This window comes from Ceratina calcarata, unplaced genomic scaffold (assembly GCF_001652005.2).
Source record: "Ceratina calcarata isolate Rehan_Ccalc_2016 unplaced genomic scaffold, ASM165200v1 scaffold301.2, whole genome shotgun sequence".
Lineage (NCBI taxonomy): Eukaryota > Metazoa > Arthropoda > Insecta > Hymenoptera > Apidae > Ceratina > Ceratina calcarata.
The window spans coordinates 43,878-61,084 of record NW_017152577.1 but is presented as its reverse complement, the minus strand read 5'-3'; the positions used below and the strand labels follow the sequence as shown (position 1 = coordinate 61,084).

General features: G+C 39.9%; 4 protein-coding genes across 6 annotated transcripts in view; 2 read left to right on the top strand and 2 right to left on the bottom strand.

Annotated features, from left to right (window-relative positions):
- Positions 1-14,831, bottom strand: part of FIG4 (polyphosphoinositide phosphatase FIG4) — a 26,800-nt gene extending 11,969 nt beyond the window's left edge. The window contains exons 1-13 of one of the 3 annotated variants that reach the window (XR_003389065.1): positions 14,537-14,831; positions 14,240-14,465; positions 13,759-13,923; positions 13,100-13,451; positions 12,785-13,031; positions 11,819-12,714; positions 11,641-11,753; positions 11,335-11,575; positions 11,060-11,275; positions 10,818-11,000; positions 10,579-10,747; positions 10,414-10,510; positions 4,896-4,992 (exon numbers count right to left, since the gene is read on the bottom strand). Coding sequence is in view for 2 of the 3 variants with exons in the window: in XM_018023290.2 (XP_017878779.1) it covers positions 10,415-10,510; positions 10,579-10,747; positions 10,818-11,000; positions 11,060-11,275; positions 11,335-11,575; positions 11,641-11,753; positions 11,819-12,714; positions 12,785-13,031; positions 13,100-13,451; positions 13,759-13,923; positions 14,240-14,465; positions 14,537-14,620 (2,988 nt within the window). In the remaining variant the exon portion in view is untranslated. Of the gene's footprint in view, positions 1-4,895; positions 4,993-10,350; positions 10,511-10,578; positions 10,748-10,817; positions 11,001-11,059; positions 11,276-11,334; positions 11,576-11,640; positions 11,754-11,818; positions 12,715-12,784; positions 13,032-13,099; positions 13,452-13,758; positions 13,924-14,239; positions 14,466-14,536 lie in introns of those variants that run through there. The other 2 variants (XM_018023290.2, XM_018023291.2) reach the window with 2 other exon arrangements.
- Positions 9,305-10,361, top strand: RpL40 (ribosomal protein L40). The gene is made up of 3 exons (XM_018023294.2): positions 9,305-9,409; positions 9,804-10,004; positions 10,070-10,361. Exons 2-3 carry the CDS (start codon positions 9,815-9,817, stop codon positions 10,264-10,266), a joined length of 387 nt encoding a protein of 128 aa, XP_017878783.1. The 5' UTR covers positions 9,305-9,409; positions 9,804-9,814; the 3' UTR covers positions 10,267-10,361.
- Positions 14,832-15,387: 556 nt separating the features above from the next.
- On the bottom strand, positions 15,388-16,206 carry LOC108624181 (uncharacterized). The gene is made up of 3 exons (XM_018023296.2): positions 16,119-16,206; positions 15,610-15,753; positions 15,388-15,547 (listed from the first exon to the last, which is right to left on the bottom strand). The coding sequence occupies exons 1-3, from the start codon at positions 16,191-16,193 to the stop codon at positions 15,407-15,409; spliced, it is 360 nt and encodes a 119-aa protein (XP_017878785.1). The 5' UTR covers positions 16,194-16,206; the 3' UTR covers positions 15,388-15,406.
- LOC108624179 (glyoxal reductase-like) overlaps positions 16,206-17,207 on the top strand; it is a 1,836-nt gene continuing 834 nt past the window's right edge. The window contains exons 1-4 of the mRNA XM_018023293.2: positions 16,206-16,472; positions 16,552-16,632; positions 16,699-16,806; positions 16,868-17,154. Coding sequence (XP_017878782.1) covers positions 16,412-16,472; positions 16,552-16,632; positions 16,699-16,806; positions 16,868-17,154 — 537 coding nt within the window. The 5' untranslated portion in view covers positions 16,206-16,411. The remainder of the gene's footprint in view (positions 16,473-16,551; positions 16,633-16,698; positions 16,807-16,867; positions 17,155-17,207) is intronic.

The following is a 17,207-nucleotide window of genomic DNA, read 5'->3' as shown; positions in this document are numbered from 1 at the left end:
GCTGTACCTACGTGCCACTGAATTGATTTGCACAATGGATAATGAAAAAGGGCCGTGCATCGCTATTGTATAATGCACGAGCACGACAGTCTAAAAAAGACTGTCTTAACCAGCGCGACGACGGCGGCAACATTCCCACGGAAAATTTGGTCGATCGTCGAGTGCCCGGTGCCATAAATTCCCGAACGCGCAGCCTGATTGAATATCCGATCAAGCGGGCACAAGTGGCGCAGTTAGGAATGTATATTAGAAACTCGTTTAATGCTGGCCCCCGGGACTGAAATTCTGCGGTGGTGGCTGCAGTCGGTTTCGTGGCACGCAAACTCGCGTCGCGGCAGCCGGCAACCCGTGACGGTTAACTTAGTTAGTTTACAGTTCATAATCGAATCCGAAGAACGAATCGAGAGTAAAAGTAAGTTTTCCGTTCCTACGCTGCCTACGCGTTGCTTAGAATCCTTTCGTCTCGCCTCTGAGTGGAATAAGACGCGCGGGAGGTAAATCTCGCGAGATGATACTTTCGCAGTATCACGGATGACGATAGGAAATGCAATCTGTGCAGCGACGCGAACCACCTGGAATTATCCCTGGAATATGGCTCACGATGATCGAGATTCCTTTAATCGCTTCCGGATGAGGAAGCTATCGACGTATCAAACCGGATCGAACTCCCTAATATCCAGCCTATCCGTAAAAGCTGCATAAGAATATCTAACGTCATTTCAGGCGTATGAAAAATAAATAGAAAGATGAACGTAATGTTTCTAGCAAACTAAATTTCAATACAGTATGAGAACACACGCGATGCTTTCTATAGGTACGCGATGCATTACGTCAACTGACCCAATTTGGAGCGCACGCGAGACAATGTTCGCGTCGCCTAATAAGGTATGAAGAGAGGTGTACTCCGTGCACGCACGCGGCTCGCGGAGCGGAGAGACCGGGCGCGAAGTGCGACCGGTGACTACGTCTGTTCGCTTCCGGCGTGTAACTTCCGTCGACGAGGGGTCGGGCGTCTACGACGTCGTCTCCCATCGTCTTCGCCGTCGTGAATGGCTCGGGCACACATGCATATTCAGGCAGGCCGGCGGAGCGGTCGCCGGGTAAATTAGACTATTTGGCCCGGTCCATTATTGAAGGAAACCCTGCGCTGGCTGCAGCTTGTAATACGCAACTTCGCGACTCCGTGGCGTTCGCCGAATTTCCAGCCGGGCACAAAGGGACGACGGGATAGGGAAGGAAACGAAGTCGGCTGCAATCAGGCGTGAGACGCCGACGAAATGTTAACGCGTTCGCTTGTAAAAAGTAATCCGCTGTTTGCAAGCGTAACGAGAGGTCGGATTTGAGACGGCGAAATTAAATTTCGTAGAGAATCTTGTTTCGCCGGAACGTTTTTGTCGGGGTTAATGCGGCCGGGTTGAAATTTACTTACCGGGGCAACGTTTTTCTTCTCCCGCGGAAACACATTAGTGCACACGGATATTGGAAGAAGTGCGATAATAACGCGACCTAGATCAATTGCTGTACAAATACTGGTACGGAACTAGAATGAGGTGAAGGTGACGCAGGTACTGTCCCGATAAAGCGAACTCACCGTTAATACCATAATACGACACGTTTTATGTCTCATAATGGTTATTACCAACATCAATTTTCTTCCCTTCTACCATTAAACTGTTGCTATTTCTTTCGCCTGATTTCAAGTAAACGGTGCAAGTAACAAATGTTTAAACGGATAAAAATTTCAATCAGGAAGATATCCCAATTTCTATCCACTGGGCTATTTTTCTATAATTTTAAGATAAGAAATTCTGTTCACTGTCCTATGTTTCTATAATTTTAATATAAAATATTCTATTCACTAGCTTGTTTCTCTATAATTATACGGTAACATGTAAAATTATGAAAAAATACGCCAGTGAGTAGAAATTGGGACATTTACCTTACGTGACTGCGAAATTAAGGACTTCAAACAACGCAAAGGAACTTTTAGTGTACCAAAGGTGCGCGCAGTGTTTAGGAAATGTGTACTTTTATAATGGAAAAGTTAAATTACGTTACTCGTTTATTTTAATACGAGAACGTGAATAACAGCATGCATGCTATTATAAGCTGTCGCTAATGTTCTGACTAGAGAAAGTTGTAACTATGAATATACATATTTATCTGCATTGTTTTTAAGTAATAACTTATCGGAAATTCGTAAAGGAAATACAATTAGACCCATTAGCAATAAGAATTAAAAAGGAAATTGCAGAATTAACATTGTACACAAAAATAGTCATAAATAAACGTAACAAAATCAAAATAATTATTGTTGATTATTTTACACCCTCCCCTTTAGTAACATAAATACTTGACGATTTCTCAGTAAAAACAGACGTGACTTGAATAAAAGACAGACATGGGTGAGTAGAAATAAGAACACTAAATTCTGACTGAAAGTGAGAGGAAATGCAGATATTAGAGATGTGTACGAGCCTGCGTTTCACAGGAATTTTTTTAATCATCTAAACATATATTAAATTCTGCGAAACTACTTTTCGTTATAAAATTTCATTCATACATCGTTTTTTATGTTCAACTGAGCAGTAATTGGACCATCTACCTCACAAGCTACAATTTTGTAAAAAAAATCTATTGAATCCCATTCAGGCCATGAGATTTCCTTTGCAAACGTTGCAACGTTGGATCATTCGTCGATTCGTTACAATACTATCGCGATCGACATTGCAGCTGCGCCGCGGATGGGCCGGCTATTCACGGTGTGAAAGATGAAATAACGCGAGAGTCAGGCACCGCGGTTTAGAACCGGAAGCGGGTGCGCGACCGCTGACTTCCGGCCTGGTTTCGCCGGAATCAAAGGAAGAAGGGACCGTTTTATCCGTCCCGGACCGGTTTCGAATGGCGCCCGCTCTATTCATCGTCGCGGAACGTTAATTACAGACCACTATAATGCTCTACTCGGTAATGAATCAAGCACAGAGGCTGAAAGAATTTCGTGTCGCGCCGTTATCGCGGACCGGGGCTAAAAATACCGTGAACACGTTCGGTTAGACCGGTGCGACATTTCGCACCGCTCGAACGTTAAATACATCGAATACTTCGTAACGAAATAAAAACCGTACGAACTACGACCACGCGCACACATACGTATGTATCTTCTTTTCATTCTGTCCGCCGAGCCAGCGAAAACTTTCTTATTCAGCGAGTCTGCGAGAGGCAAGGTAGCTCCTTTAAACTCTCGCACTAAATAAAGTGTCGGAGGACGTTTAATTTACATACATTTATTCCCTTTTTCCCTTGCACGGCCCGAAAACTCGCGGTACGTCCTTCTCCCGGCGCCGTCTGATCCACGATATCTCGCCGCAACCCCACCCACCGCGATGACGACAACCTCTAACCCTGGTCCAGCAACCCTCCGGTTACGCGTTCGTTTCCCAGCCTCCCTCCCTCCCTGTTCATCGATCCCTCTTACCCCGAGCTCTCCTACACAACTAGTTTCTTCCTCTTTCCCCCTGCTACCGTCCCCTCGTTCTTTCCTCTCTCAAACAGCCCCGTCCCGTCCCCTCTCTGTCTAACCCGAAAACTCACTGACCTAATTTCCACGAAACTGCATTGCGTGTCCTACCTGCACGGTTGCACCTACCGCATTCGAAACTGCACGTACCCGTCCGCCCTCCCCGCGCACGTACGCTACGCGATGCCCGCCATCAATCCACTTTTTACTATGCGGAAGAAAAGAATCCGACCAGCAACCCCCCCTCACCCACGTTCCCATGCAAACTCTGGCGGAATCGCAACCAAGCATGTTTATTGTACGGCAGAGCATGCGGCGCAATATGGGATGCCCGTTCCGTTTTATTTCTCTTTCCGTGCATCTTTTATAATAAGAGAAGTAGTTATTGTCGGGAACGATAAAAATCGGGCTTAAAGAGAATCGACGGATTCGGCTGAACGGGCAGAACGTGAATAACCGAGGAGGTGAAACCAGCCAGTCCCGATGGAAACGTTTTATTTCGAGGCGTTTCGCACTCGTTCCGCGGTACTGATATACTCGCGGCCGAGTTATTATCGGTTGGATTGCATAAAAGGAATTTTCATTTGTATGTAAGCGCGTATAAATTTTACGGCGCCGATAAAACTCGGAAATTCGTCGGCCCCTTATCGAAGCTCGCGCGGTATGGGAGGCCTCGCGCTGGCAACGCAAATGGGATTAACACTGTCCATCGTTATTATTTCCACTCGACCTTTCAATAAACGCGAAACATCGGGTGGTGAATAATGGCGACGTGATAACTCACAGCGTCTTTGATTTTCCATCGATGAACAGTGATTTACGAAATCCTAATGTAAATGTAACGGACAGCCCGTCGAATAGACGGAGAATGATAAATTGCGCGGAAACTTACGAGTCGGATCGGGACTCGAGGTATAAAAGAGGATATACGCGTTCACTCATCAATGATCTCTAATTACGGCTAAGAAGCACAACCACGATTAAATCTCATTTCGGGCCACGTTGGTAACAACTTTTAATTGCACTTCTCCGATTCCGTTCGCCGATGGGGCTGGCGGGAGCCGGAGGGTCTGCGGCGGAGGCCGTAAGTCGAAGAACAAAAGGTAAAAGGGTACAAAAGGTTGCGGAGGAACGTTAGGCACCGCGTCGACATAATCGATAGATTCGACTTTCGATCCGGCAACCGAGGTTCAACCGTAAAAGGGGTACGCGAGTCGAGGTCAAAGTGTCATGAAAGGTTAACCGTAGTTGGACGAGTTCACCTTCAAGTTAGACTTCAATTTTAGCCGGCGCGGTGTATCGCGGGTACCGCCAGTTTAATGATCTTACTAACTCGAACGGGCTTTTCCATTATTAGTTTGCTCAGGGGTAAACTCACCTGCCTACGTGTCCGGGATAGAGACGATGATGAGCGGCTGCGTTCATCCGACGAATATTCACGTGCCGCCGTGTCTCCTTACACTCCGACCAAAGTTCTGTAACGAATATGAGAAAAATGTAAAACGGGTAAATGGTAAGTACTCAGGCGTGATTACAATTTGTGGCAGATTGTCCGGAGGATATCGGGGGAAGAGGGATCAGGGACAAACCTTTGTCGCATACAAGAACACGTTACTCTCATTAATGTCAACGCGAGCATAGTTAGGCTGCCGCGGGTGATACTTGCGCGTGATCCATGTCACCGTTATTAACTATTCTAACGAACAGGCGATCCCGCCTGAGGGAATTCATTAACAAGCCGGGTTTACGATACGGAACTTTTCGATAAAGCCAAAAGTGTCGCGCTTAATCGACCGCCCATTCGAAATTTCCGGAGATAACGTCGCGGCATTGTTACCGTTTAATTCGTACGTTTAAGGATAAGAGTATACACAGTAGCGTGCGCCGCGTGTAAATGGAAATCGCGGCCGGACACGGAATACAGATATCCACTAATGCGCGAGCGGTCAAGTGTCATAGCTGCAATTGCAGCAACAACAATTGCGCCCAGAAATGACGACATCGGGCCGCGCCGGTACCGTTTGCGCTGAACATCCGCTGTTCTTCGGAGGGGAAGGTAAATACTAGGGTAAAACTCAACCGATAGTTCCGTAAATAAAGGCCATTCGCGCGAACGTCAGAGCCACGATACGATACGACCTGCGCCAGCGTTCCCCGTGAATTTATAGTGTTTCCGTGTCGATATTATTCTGTCCGATAGCCACGTTATAAAGTAGTCATCACACGTTTGATGGAAATATACAAGTCGCTTCACTTCTCTGTCATAAAGTGATTCATGTGTACAGGGTGGTTCACTAGATATTACCACATCGATTTTCGTCATTATTATTGTCCATAGCGAAGAACATATAGAATGGTTTCGAGAGAGACACGTTCTGGTATTGTGAACTACCTAGGTGGACACACAGAAGAGATATGAAGGTCGTCAACATTTTTTTTAATGAGATTGTATGGTTTTTTGGATTGTATGGCAAGTCATGTAAAAATTAAGTACATGTAAGTACATAAAGTACATGTAAATGCATTCTGTATTACATATAATAGTAACGACGAAAATCGAGGTGGTAATATCTGGTGAACCAACATGTATAGAAGAAATACGAAACCATTGAACATTGTATAAAACATTATTTGCTACATATAATAATAACGACGAAAATCGATTAGGTAATATTTGGTGAACCAGCCTGTATAAGAGGAATACAAATGCAATCGTGTAGCGAGAGTTGCATTTTAACGCTCGGATTAATTGCAATTCATTTCTCGGTATTAACATTCGTCCTGTTCGTCGGCGAAATTACCGCTAATTGGTATTCCCGGGCATAGCTGGTCCATCTAAACCAAAATCCAGTTACCGTTCAATTTCCACAATAGCCTTGAGACTCCGGTTAACTTTATTACAGTTCAACAACTCGGAACAACTTCCTCCAACGCGATTTATCAATATAACGAATCGAGATGTGTACGATCTGGTGTAGAGAAAGCGACGGATTTATAATGAGGAAACTTCGATATCAAGCTCCGATGTAGATTTACAACTTCCCCGTTACATCGTGCAAAAACAGGAACAGCCCGATGAAGCAATCTCCAAACGGATTACAAAAGCAATTTTGTTGCTTCGTTCTACCTAGCCGATTTCATCTGTGAGAGTCGTGCGTCACATCGATAGGAAACTGTGTCAAATATTTGAAACAGTGTCACTAATTACTCGGACATACTTTGGCTGACATTTCGTCAAGAAAAACATCTCTGCAACTGCATTGTTTATTAAATGACGCGCTTCATTATTCTCAAGATCCGTGTTAGCAATCTTAAGACGTCGATAAAAGTAAATAGATAAGTGGATTGAGCCTTGTCAACGATTTCATGGCCTATACGCCACTATCGGAAAATTTATGATACATTTTACGCATTTCCCTCGCCTACCTTCGTATTTCTTTCTTATCTACCTTCTTACACGAAACGCGCCGCCTCACGACTTAGGTGATATAAAGGGATTCGCGTTCAACGAATGCAAAGGCATTCAACGCGGCAGAGAGTATCATAAAACTTCCTATACCTCTTCAAAGTATCACAAAACTCATTCGAGTTTATGGAACGCATTCTACGGGCATATACCCGTGAGAAATCGCAAGGACGCGGACGAAATTTGACGAATCGTCCGGCCTGTCTGGAAAGTTGCCACTTACTGCTGGCTCGCAAATCCTTACCAAATAATGCTCTCACTTATCAATAAATGAAGCGCACGACTTATTAACAAAGTTAATAAACTACGTTCCGTGTTCCAACACTAGAAAGAAGCCCAGAATCTGAATATCCTTTAAGGATGTATTGGCTATACAGTCAATCCCAAAAGTTTATGTACCTTAGAAAGCTTTTTATACAGAAATTATAAGCCCTGACGTCCTCAACAAGAAAGATTCTATGAATTTTTCTTCTAACTTCGATATTTAACGAGTTACATATGATTATTTGGCATCCCAGCCTCGAAACGGCGAACTTTTAGAAAAAAATTTCGTTTTTCCTCAATAACTCCTAAACCGTTGGAGATACGGGAAAATTGCATAAGACCTTTCTTGTAGAGGCCGCCGAGATCTACAATTTCCATGTAAAAATTTTTCGCTAGCGTTAATATTTAACGAGTTACATATGATTATTTGGCATCCCAGCCTCGAAACGGCGAACTTTTAGAAAAAAATTTCGTTTTTCCTCAATAACTCCTAAACCGTTGGAGATACGGGAAAATTGCATAAGACCTTTCTTGTAGAGGCCGCCGAGATCTACAATTTCCATGTAAAAATTTTTCGCTAGCGTTAATATTTAACGAGTTACATATGATTATTTGGCATCCCAGCCTCGAAACGGCGAACTTTTAGAAAAAAATTTCGTTTTTCCTCAATAACTCCTAAACCGTTGGAGATACGGGAAAATTGCATAAGACCTTTCTTGTAGAGGCCGCCGAGATCTACAATTTCCATGTAAAAATTTTTCGCTAGCGTTAATATTTAACGAGTTACATATGATTATTTGGCATCCCAGCCTCGAAACGGCGAACTTTTAGAAAAAAATTTCGTTTTTCCTCAATAACTCCTAAACCGTTGGAGATACGGGAAAATTGCATAAGACCTTTCTTGTAGAGGCCGCCGAGATCTACAATTTCCATGTAAAAATTTTTCGCTAGCGTTAATATTTAACGAGTTACATATGATTATTTGGCATCCCAGCCTCGAAACGGCGAACTTTTAGAAAAAAATTTCGTTTTTCCTCAATAACTCCTAAACCGTTGGAGATACGGGAAAATTGCATAAGACCTTTCTTGTAGAGGCCGCCGAGATCTACAATTTCCATGTAAAAATTTTTCGCTAGCGTTAATATTTAACGAGTTACATATGATTATTTGGCATCCCAGCCTCGAAACGGCGAACTTTTAGAAAAAAATTTCGTTTTTCCTCAATAACTCCTAAACCGTTGGAGATACGGGAAAATTGCATAAGACCTTTCTTGTAGAGGCCGCCGAGATCTACAATTTCCATATAAAAGTTTGTCGCTAGCATTAATAGTTTACGAGTTATTAACAAAAAACGAAAAAACAGTTTTTCGCAAATTACTCGTAAACTATTGACGATAGCGAAGAATTTTTACATGGAAATTGTAGATCTCGGCGGCCTCTACAAGAAAGGTCTTATGCAATTTTTCCGTATCTCCAACGGTTTAGGAGTTATTGAGGAAAAACGAAATTTTTTTCTAAAAGTTCATTGCTTCAAATATTGAACGCAGTTTTTAGACATATTAGACTTTTAACAAAGATCTTATAACTTTTACGACTGATCAACAATATTTCGTTTTGTAATTTGAATTACGTCGTAAGATAAACATGGCGGCAGAGGAAGGGTTAAAAAAATTACGAAATTTTTCCCGCAGAATTTGTATAGATTCTAAGATGCTGTAGAACAATGTTTAATTGCGAGGCCTTTAGGCAGGTGAGCAGCTAGGTCAGAGTGTAAAGTTTAAGGGTTACTACTAAAATTTGCATATAACCGTGGCCTAAGACATGCAATCTGCGTCTTCTCAAAGAACTACCTCTGTTGTACTTATATACTTATGTACTAGAGATGGTGTTCAAAATCGCTAACCGTGAGTTATGTGTATGTGTTTATGTATAAGCCTCACCTGTAATTAATCGCTGTTAATCGTTTTCGCCTGCACTTTTGAATAATTAACTCACAGGTTTTTATTAATTAACACACGTCTTGCACAACGCACTTAGGAACACTGATATTCGAATCATAACGAGTTGGCCGCTAGAGGGATAGTCCGAACGGAAGTGCTACTGCTGCCACCATCTGAAATCTTTTTAGGTTGCGTTTTCGTCGTGTGCACGTTTTGCTGACAGTAAGTACGCAATATTTCTTAGACTTTTAATAAATTAATAGAACCTTATAGAGGTAAAACGTTTTCCTTACACGCGTTCTGCAAGTCGGTTAATAATTGTTAATGATCCAAGCTTCGTAATCGAACGATTAAACAAAAGGGTTTCAAAAACAATTGCGGCACGATACGTTGCTAGCACACTCGTTTACAAACGAAATGTCGATTTGTGAAATTTTCTAGTCATTTCTGCACATTTCATTAAACTCGATGTTGGAAATTATAGAAAAACCGAAGAATTTGGAAACGTGATAAATTGATCGTCAAACGGCACATCGACGAGTAAATGTCACGCGATTTGTATCAGTTCTACGTTACGAGTACTCGATAAATGTACACTATTCATTTTGGCAATTAGGAACCGCCACGATGCAGATATTCGTGAAAACCCTGACGGGTAAAACGATTACCCTCGAGGTAGAGGCTTCCGACACTATCGAGAATGTGAAAGCAAAGATTCAAGACAAAGAGGGAATCCCACCCGATCAACAGCGTTTGATCTTTGCTGGAAAGCAATTGGAGGATGGACGCACCCTTTCCGATTATAACATTCAGAAAGGTACATCGCAAATATATTTCTACTTTGTAAACAGAAATAATAATCATACTGTGTGTTTTTAACAGAATCCACGTTACATCTTGTTCTGCGACTTCGTGGTGGTGTCATCGAACCTACTTTGCGTATTCTTGCACAGAAGTACAACTGCGACAAGATGATCTGCAGGAAATGTTATGCCCGGCTTCACCCCCGTGCAACTAATTGCCGTAAGAAGAAATGTGGACATACAAATAATATCCGACCCAAGAAGAAGCTGAAGTAGAGACATACATGCTTTACTTCTGCTTGCTCTCTTTGCAAGCATATACACCTCTTAAAAATGGTTATAATAAAGGACACACCTAAGTAACTACAGGACTTTCCTCTTGTTCAGTTTATTTGACTAGAAAAATATAAAACATGTGTTTACCTTAATTCGAAAATATGGGTCTGTTCAACAGTTGTTTTTGCTTCACGTAACTTTCATACAAATTCATATCATTAGCATTTGGTATTGAACCACCAGACTAGAAAATTGGTATAATTTCAATATAAAGTTTTATATGAAATGAAACAATGAAATTCGTACACTCACCTTAGCTCTTTTAACATATTGCTCGTATATTTTTATACTAGATTGTTTTACTGTTGGTAGCTCAACTATTGCAGTTGTTGCTTCAGGGAATGATGCTTGTTGAATTAATTTCGAACGTAACTTCATGTAATCCGTAGGATGAGTTGCATTGCGACCAATTAATGCAAATCTATCAAAGACATTTCAAATTAAACTTCTATTACATCATTATATTTACGTAAAATAGTGAATGTATTTACTTCTTATATAGAATTACGTCATTCCTTTTCGGATATTCGGGTTGAGTGCCATATACTTTTTTCATAGACGGAAATAGTGCTTCGAAAGACGTGAATTCCGAACTTTCTTTCGATATCATTAGCTGAAAATCATTAGTATGGTGATGACTTTCATCCTCATCCGAACTCGAATCGTCACTAGAACTGTGGAATATTAAATACGGATTAGATAAACACTTAGTAAAATTAATAGTATTAAGCACCTCGCGCTTGATGTCGTGCTACTGGTGCTACTTTGCCCAGTCATCGAAGGATTCTTCATGTTTAGATTTTTACTGCCGGCTTCTTCCCTTCCTCTACCAGGTCGTACCCGCACTGCGAACGGACTAAAACTGGTTGTGAAATGGGGCATAAAGTCTCTAACAGAGTGGCTAATTTTATACGCGTAAACTTCGGAGAGCAACGATAATTCGTACGGCCTGTAAGAATAATTCCAAATATATAAATTCTTTGAAATGTGCCAGCCGCATAATAATACCTGTGATAATCGTAATAAACGTCGATCATCTCTTCCATCGAATTTTGCACTTGTATTATTTCTGAACAAGCTTTCGTTACTTCGTCCAGGGCGTATGGTAGACACTTTAACACAGCAGTGTCCCACCATTGCGTTAAGAGCTTCGTCCTGCGAAAATACTGACATGCAGGTTTGTGGTGAAGATAATAATCTGTTAAGAGCTCCCAAATCGGAGACTTCCCTTCTTCAGGTATAAATAAACCTATAATAAATACGTTCAATAATTCTACATCGACTTCGTTCGTTTCCTATTAGTCACATATTTACCTAAGAATAAATTAATTGTATGCTGCTTTTCTTGATCGCTAAACGTATTGCTATAATACCTGCTGAGAGTTTGCATAATATCGTTACCCTGGCTGGTCCATGGTGCAGTTTTTCTACATTTTTACAAGACAAGATAAATAATCAAATATTTGAAATTATGATATATGATATTAGTTACCTGTAAGTCTTTATCCTGTGCACTAATTGAGAACCACCGTACTGCAATGCTAATATATCACCGTGATCCTCGTACAGTTCCTCTAACATTCGTACGCAATCAGAGTCAAACTCCAATTTCGGGGTTCCTAACACTCCCAGGGCGCACAATTGAAAAGCCAACGCAGATTTTCCAATTGCGAATTGTGCCGTGTTTGTACGATCTAAGCAATCCACGCAATTTGTTCTAATGATGCCTGTTTGCAGTGTACCCTTCTGACCGAAGCACTGTCTTACTGCTCTTTCGATATCACTCGATTCATCGTCTTTATTGTCTCCAATAAATTCAGAATTACTGGATTTCGTAGATGAATTCGCCTTGTACAATTTTTTGACATAATTCGGTTGCAGGCAAAATAAATTTCTTTGGCTGTAATATGAATCTTGAGACTGAAAGATTCCCGTCTTCAAAACTGCGTTATGCGCTATGTTCCCCAATCGTGCCATAACGTTCACTTTTTTCCTCTTGTTCATTCGAGCCATGTCGAAACTTATGTACTGAATATGATGTTCCGGCGGCAGAAATTGGTTTAAATATTTAACAGCCATGCCCAATTCCTCGCTCAGAGTACTTTCGTGTTTCTTCTTCTCACGTTTCTTAACGAGATTCAGAATTATAATTGGAGAACCATACCTTCTTAGGAGTTGATTAAAATGTGCACCTGCTGTTTCCACGTAAGGATCAGCCAAGTCACAAGTGATAGTAGGCTTAGGGACCATTTTACTAACGTCTTGACTCCAGTGTGCTGGGACGGAGCCTCGCATTTGAACAAACGAACTGAAGCGTCCTTTACTCAAAGAGCTCACCCCAGAATCGTGTACGATCTGCTCTGTTTCTACTTCGTTGGCCACGTCTCCCTTCGATTTACAGTTTTTATTTTAATATAATTTAAATATAACAAAATTCAAGAAATTTAATTATACGTACATCGAAGTTGGCTCCGCGTTTCAAAAATCTGGTGCCAGCGTATTTATTACTCCTTCTGGCTATAAGAGTTACGTACATAGACCTTCCAAAAATGCTGACATTCGACTGCCCGATAAAACCATGAGTAATATATAAAATCCAATCGGGATGCAAGTCTTTCTCTACTGGTTTTAACAAATGCGAATTCCATACAAACCGACGATGCGGATTGCTTCGTATTCCGTAATCGAGGTATTTCTCCACATCACTGAAAACATGTAGAACTAAATATCTGGGTTCGAAAACATTTTATTCGTCTCAATTATTATAACATACCTTTTACCCTGATTCTTTTTAGGTGCCCACATATTAAAAAAGTTTTCTGCATCCTCGGTGTCTCTGTTATTATAAATATCAGACTTGATGTGTTTCGGTGGGCTCATGTTACTTTGCAAAGTGTGCGTCAAATCGTAAGAGTAGCTGAAGTAGAAGTTACTCTTAAGGTCAATACTTTGAAACATTTTAACGTATCTCTGTTCGTCGGGATGAAAGACTCGAACAGTGTCGCTTGGAATATAAATCATCGACGTATCCTCTATTTTGTATATCGTATGATGCCCTATTACAGCCACCTTACGTCGTTTAGTGACAAGGATTATATAATATCCTTCCAAGAAACGTATGAAACCTGTCGATATTTTTCAGTTAATATGTACTAACGACAAATAAATGTCGAATGGCAAGCCTTAATTATCATCTAATATAAAGTGCACAACATGCTTAATTCTATGATTAAATGCTAAACGTCATGCAAATATAATTTCGAACGAATGAATACTGTAATATCTCAGCATATTTAATAGTCGATTACAAAAATGGCATAGAGACCATTCGTCGGATCAAAATTAATTCTACTTCTTTATGACGGATCATTTTAATTCGCAGCGTCGTTCGAGCATTATGAGTTGAAATATTATAAACTCAGTGGACCTTACCAATAAGACCGAAAGCTGATATTAGTCGGGGAAAAGTGTCTGTCTGCCACATCGTTTTCCAGCTGAATTTAGTTTGAGTTGGCTTATGCAATGGTTTCTGATAGTCTTGGTGTTCAGATTCCTCTGATACACCAGCTTCAGGTGTAGATTCTTTGTGAACGTTGCCTTTGTTAGCAAGCAAATAAGATACTAAGGGTATTGTACATTTCTCAACGGCGCTTTTATTCAGTTATACTATTAAATATATGAGTTATCGTGTGCCCGGTATTAGAACGCAATGAAACATGCAGGCACAGATAAAACATGCATAATGCGAAAGCTCAAGCTATACCTCTAGCACAACGATTAATATATTAAAACAATATATGTGTATCTATTATTTGTATCTTGCTTATATAAACATTTCTTATATTGTAGAAGCATGTAACATGCATCAGTAATAGATATAAAAAATGTACAGGTTGATCGAAGCGTTGCTTACCAACAATACCAAAGGCTGAAACAATCCTGGTGACTCCGCCAACATTGTTTCGTTGTCCAGCACGCGTACGATTACCCATGTCAATCATATCTACGAGATCCTGGATTTCATCGTGGGTGTACTCCCTTTTATCGTCAATAACGATTAATTCCTTTGGCTCCGTTCGATCTATCTTCAATACACGGAACCGTGTAAGGGTATTATTCGAAGCCATTAAATAAAACCTCTGAAATATAAATCGCACTTCGCATCGCTCTCTAATAACTAAATTACTTTTTATTTATAAAGTGATCTTACTGATTTCGTCTCGTAAAGTGCAATTTTTTGTATCGATGAAATAATCGGGTGGAACGCCACAGCTGATATCGTATTCTCGTCCATTCTGAATTAATTCCTGTTAACTTGCGTAGTTGCGTTTAGTGATAATATTATACTTATTGTACTAGAACGAAGTCGCAGTCGCGAAAGTGAACGAATTATCTAACAATAAATGTTTCATTTTTGCTTCTGCTATGTTTTGACAGCTCATCGAAAGTAAACATGTGGTAGCGCAACCTGGCGCAACCTAACGGTGATGTTTGATTTTAAAAAGAGGTTATTATTTATTGTATATTCATTTTTCTTTATTTAGAATATCTAAACACTGCCTGTTCCAACAATTTTTATTAAATCTTTACGTTAGTCTCTAATTGTCATTGTAATCCTTGTTACATGCTATTTCGATTACATTATTTTCTCTGGTCTTAGATATAAGGTGACCATATTTTTGGAAGCAAAAAATCATCTCGAGATTCATCAATCGCGAGAATTTACAGAGCTAGAAATGAACAGCACCACTTTGTAGACATATCCGATTATTACAATTTATTATTAAAAGCAGAACCAATAATCACCGTACTTGTACGTTTATAAAATTTCCTCTGGAAAGAATACAGCGTCAGTGATACAGACGAGTCCTAAATACCTTCAATAAAGAAAACGAGTTAGACGAGATACAGTGGGCCAGCTTCTTTTGTCAAAATCGAAATAAAAAATTTGAGGATGGAATAAAATAGAAGAGAGTAGACATAATTATTTATTTGCAATAGTACCTCTAATATTGTATTGCATTTCAACATCACATCTTCCTCAATCGTCTAAACCACAAATCGATTTTTCTATAATTTATTATTGGGAGAACTTCTTTCTCAGTACATTCATGTAATACATGTTGATTACAAAACTGGTAACACAAATTGCGGTATTTATACCGAGAAGCAATCTGTCTGATTTGCCACGTAAAAGATACGTTGGTTTTGACGGGTCAACCTTGAAAATAAATATTGTCGTCAGTGGAAATAATACCATTTTTAATAGAAACATGAATTTACCTGGTATGCTTTTTGGAATTTCGCTACTGTAGCATCTACCGTAGAAGCGAAACGCTTAGCACCCTGTTGAGGTGTTGTTACCGGTTTGGTTTTATTCGTGTCGTACATCATTATTTGTTCTGATTTTTCTAACGGTCTAGGAGACTGCAACACAAATATGTAACAAATATAACTGATGTAAATGCATTATTTTATGAATTATGTCAATCATCTGAGTTATTCCTTGCTGATAGAGCCTGTTACATAAAGACCTGCAGGCAACACAATCCTCATATATTTAACTCATTCTCAAAACATAAAATAGATCACACATTATTATTAAAACAACTGAATTTTAAGCGCTTGACTTATAAAGACTCAATTGTAAGATCAATAAATTATAAAGCAGGTAGAAACAAAATATGAACGAGCGTAGTTAAGCACTTGTCGACGTTCTATTGAAACGCTTCGCAGAATGTGCTTCCAAATCGATTATCAATTTAATTTAACTTTCATTCGTAAATACTTACTAATGGGTAAAGAGATTGTAATTGAGAGGATTGTCTTAAGCGACCAGTTAATGGATTGAATTGATGAAACGACATTTTACTTGCGCAACCTACCACAACCTACCTTCCTCTGCGTTAATCTTCCTTGTAGTGATTTTAGCGAGTGCCTCGAGCATAGTGGTTGGTATAAAACGAAACTACATACACACGTATATTATATATGTATTTGAACGAAAACCTCCGGAGATCCAGAATTTTATTTATAATTCCACATTAATTTCTCGATTTTAAAGAACAAAATATTATAATTTATTATGAGCTGCTTAGAAGAAACCTTTCGTCTATCGACTGGCTTCGTCATGCCTTACGTTGGAAGTATGTTTACGATATCCAAAATAGTGCGCAAGTTTTACGTGTAATTTACTATTCTTTTATTAAATAATTTTTACTTCAGTCGGGACTTACAAGATTCAAGGGAGAGATATAATATACGAAGTGATTGACGAAAGTTTGAAAGTAGGATTTCGTTCTATTGGTACGTGAAATGTAACTCACAGATAAGTACATTATTTTATGTTTTATTGTAATTTCATTCCAACAGACACAGCTGTCGTCTACCACAACGAAGAAGATATTGGCAATGCGTTGAAAACTTTATTACCGAAGTATAATCTGCAGAGGAACGATATTTTTATTACAACCAAACTTGGTGTGTATTAACAATAAATTTAATAATACATCATCGAATTAAATCTGTATGTTTTTAATAGCGCCAAGTGAAAACGGAAATCCAGTTGGAATAGAAAGGTCTGTGCAAAAATCTCTTAAAGCACTTAACACCACATACCTTGACCTGTATTTGATTCACTGGCCTGGTGCATCTGGTATACCAGAGAATTCACCAAAGAATCCAGACCTCAGGGCAAAGACTTGGTACAAATTGGTAGACTTGAAGGAAAGAGGTTTAATAAGATCAATAGGTGTATCTAATTACACAATTAACCATCTACAAGAATTGTTACAAGATTGCAAGGGTGTGACACCAGCTGTTAATCAAGTAAATTGATCACATCATGTAGCTCTTGCATCTGAATTCTCTATATATAATAA

Coding starts and splice junctions, on each gene's coding strand:
- RpL40 (XM_018023294.2), top strand. CDS start 9,815: ATGCAGATATTCGTGAAAACCCTGACGGGTAAAACGATTACCCTCGAG. Junction 10,005..10,069: donor CGATTATAACATTCAGAAAG/GTACATCGCAAA, acceptor TGTTTTTAACAG/AATCCACGTTACATCTTGTT.
- LOC108624181 (XM_018023296.2), bottom strand. CDS start 16,193: ATGTCGTTTCATCAATTCAATCCATTAACTGGTCGCTTAAGACAATCC. Junction 15,754..16,118: donor TACAATCTCTTTACCCATTA/GTAAGTATTTAC, acceptor TTTGTGTTGCAG/TCTCCTAGACCGTTAGAAAA. Junction 15,548..15,609: donor AATTCCAAAAAGCATACCAG/GTAAATTCATGT, acceptor TTTATTTTCAAG/GTTGACCCGTCAAAACCAAC.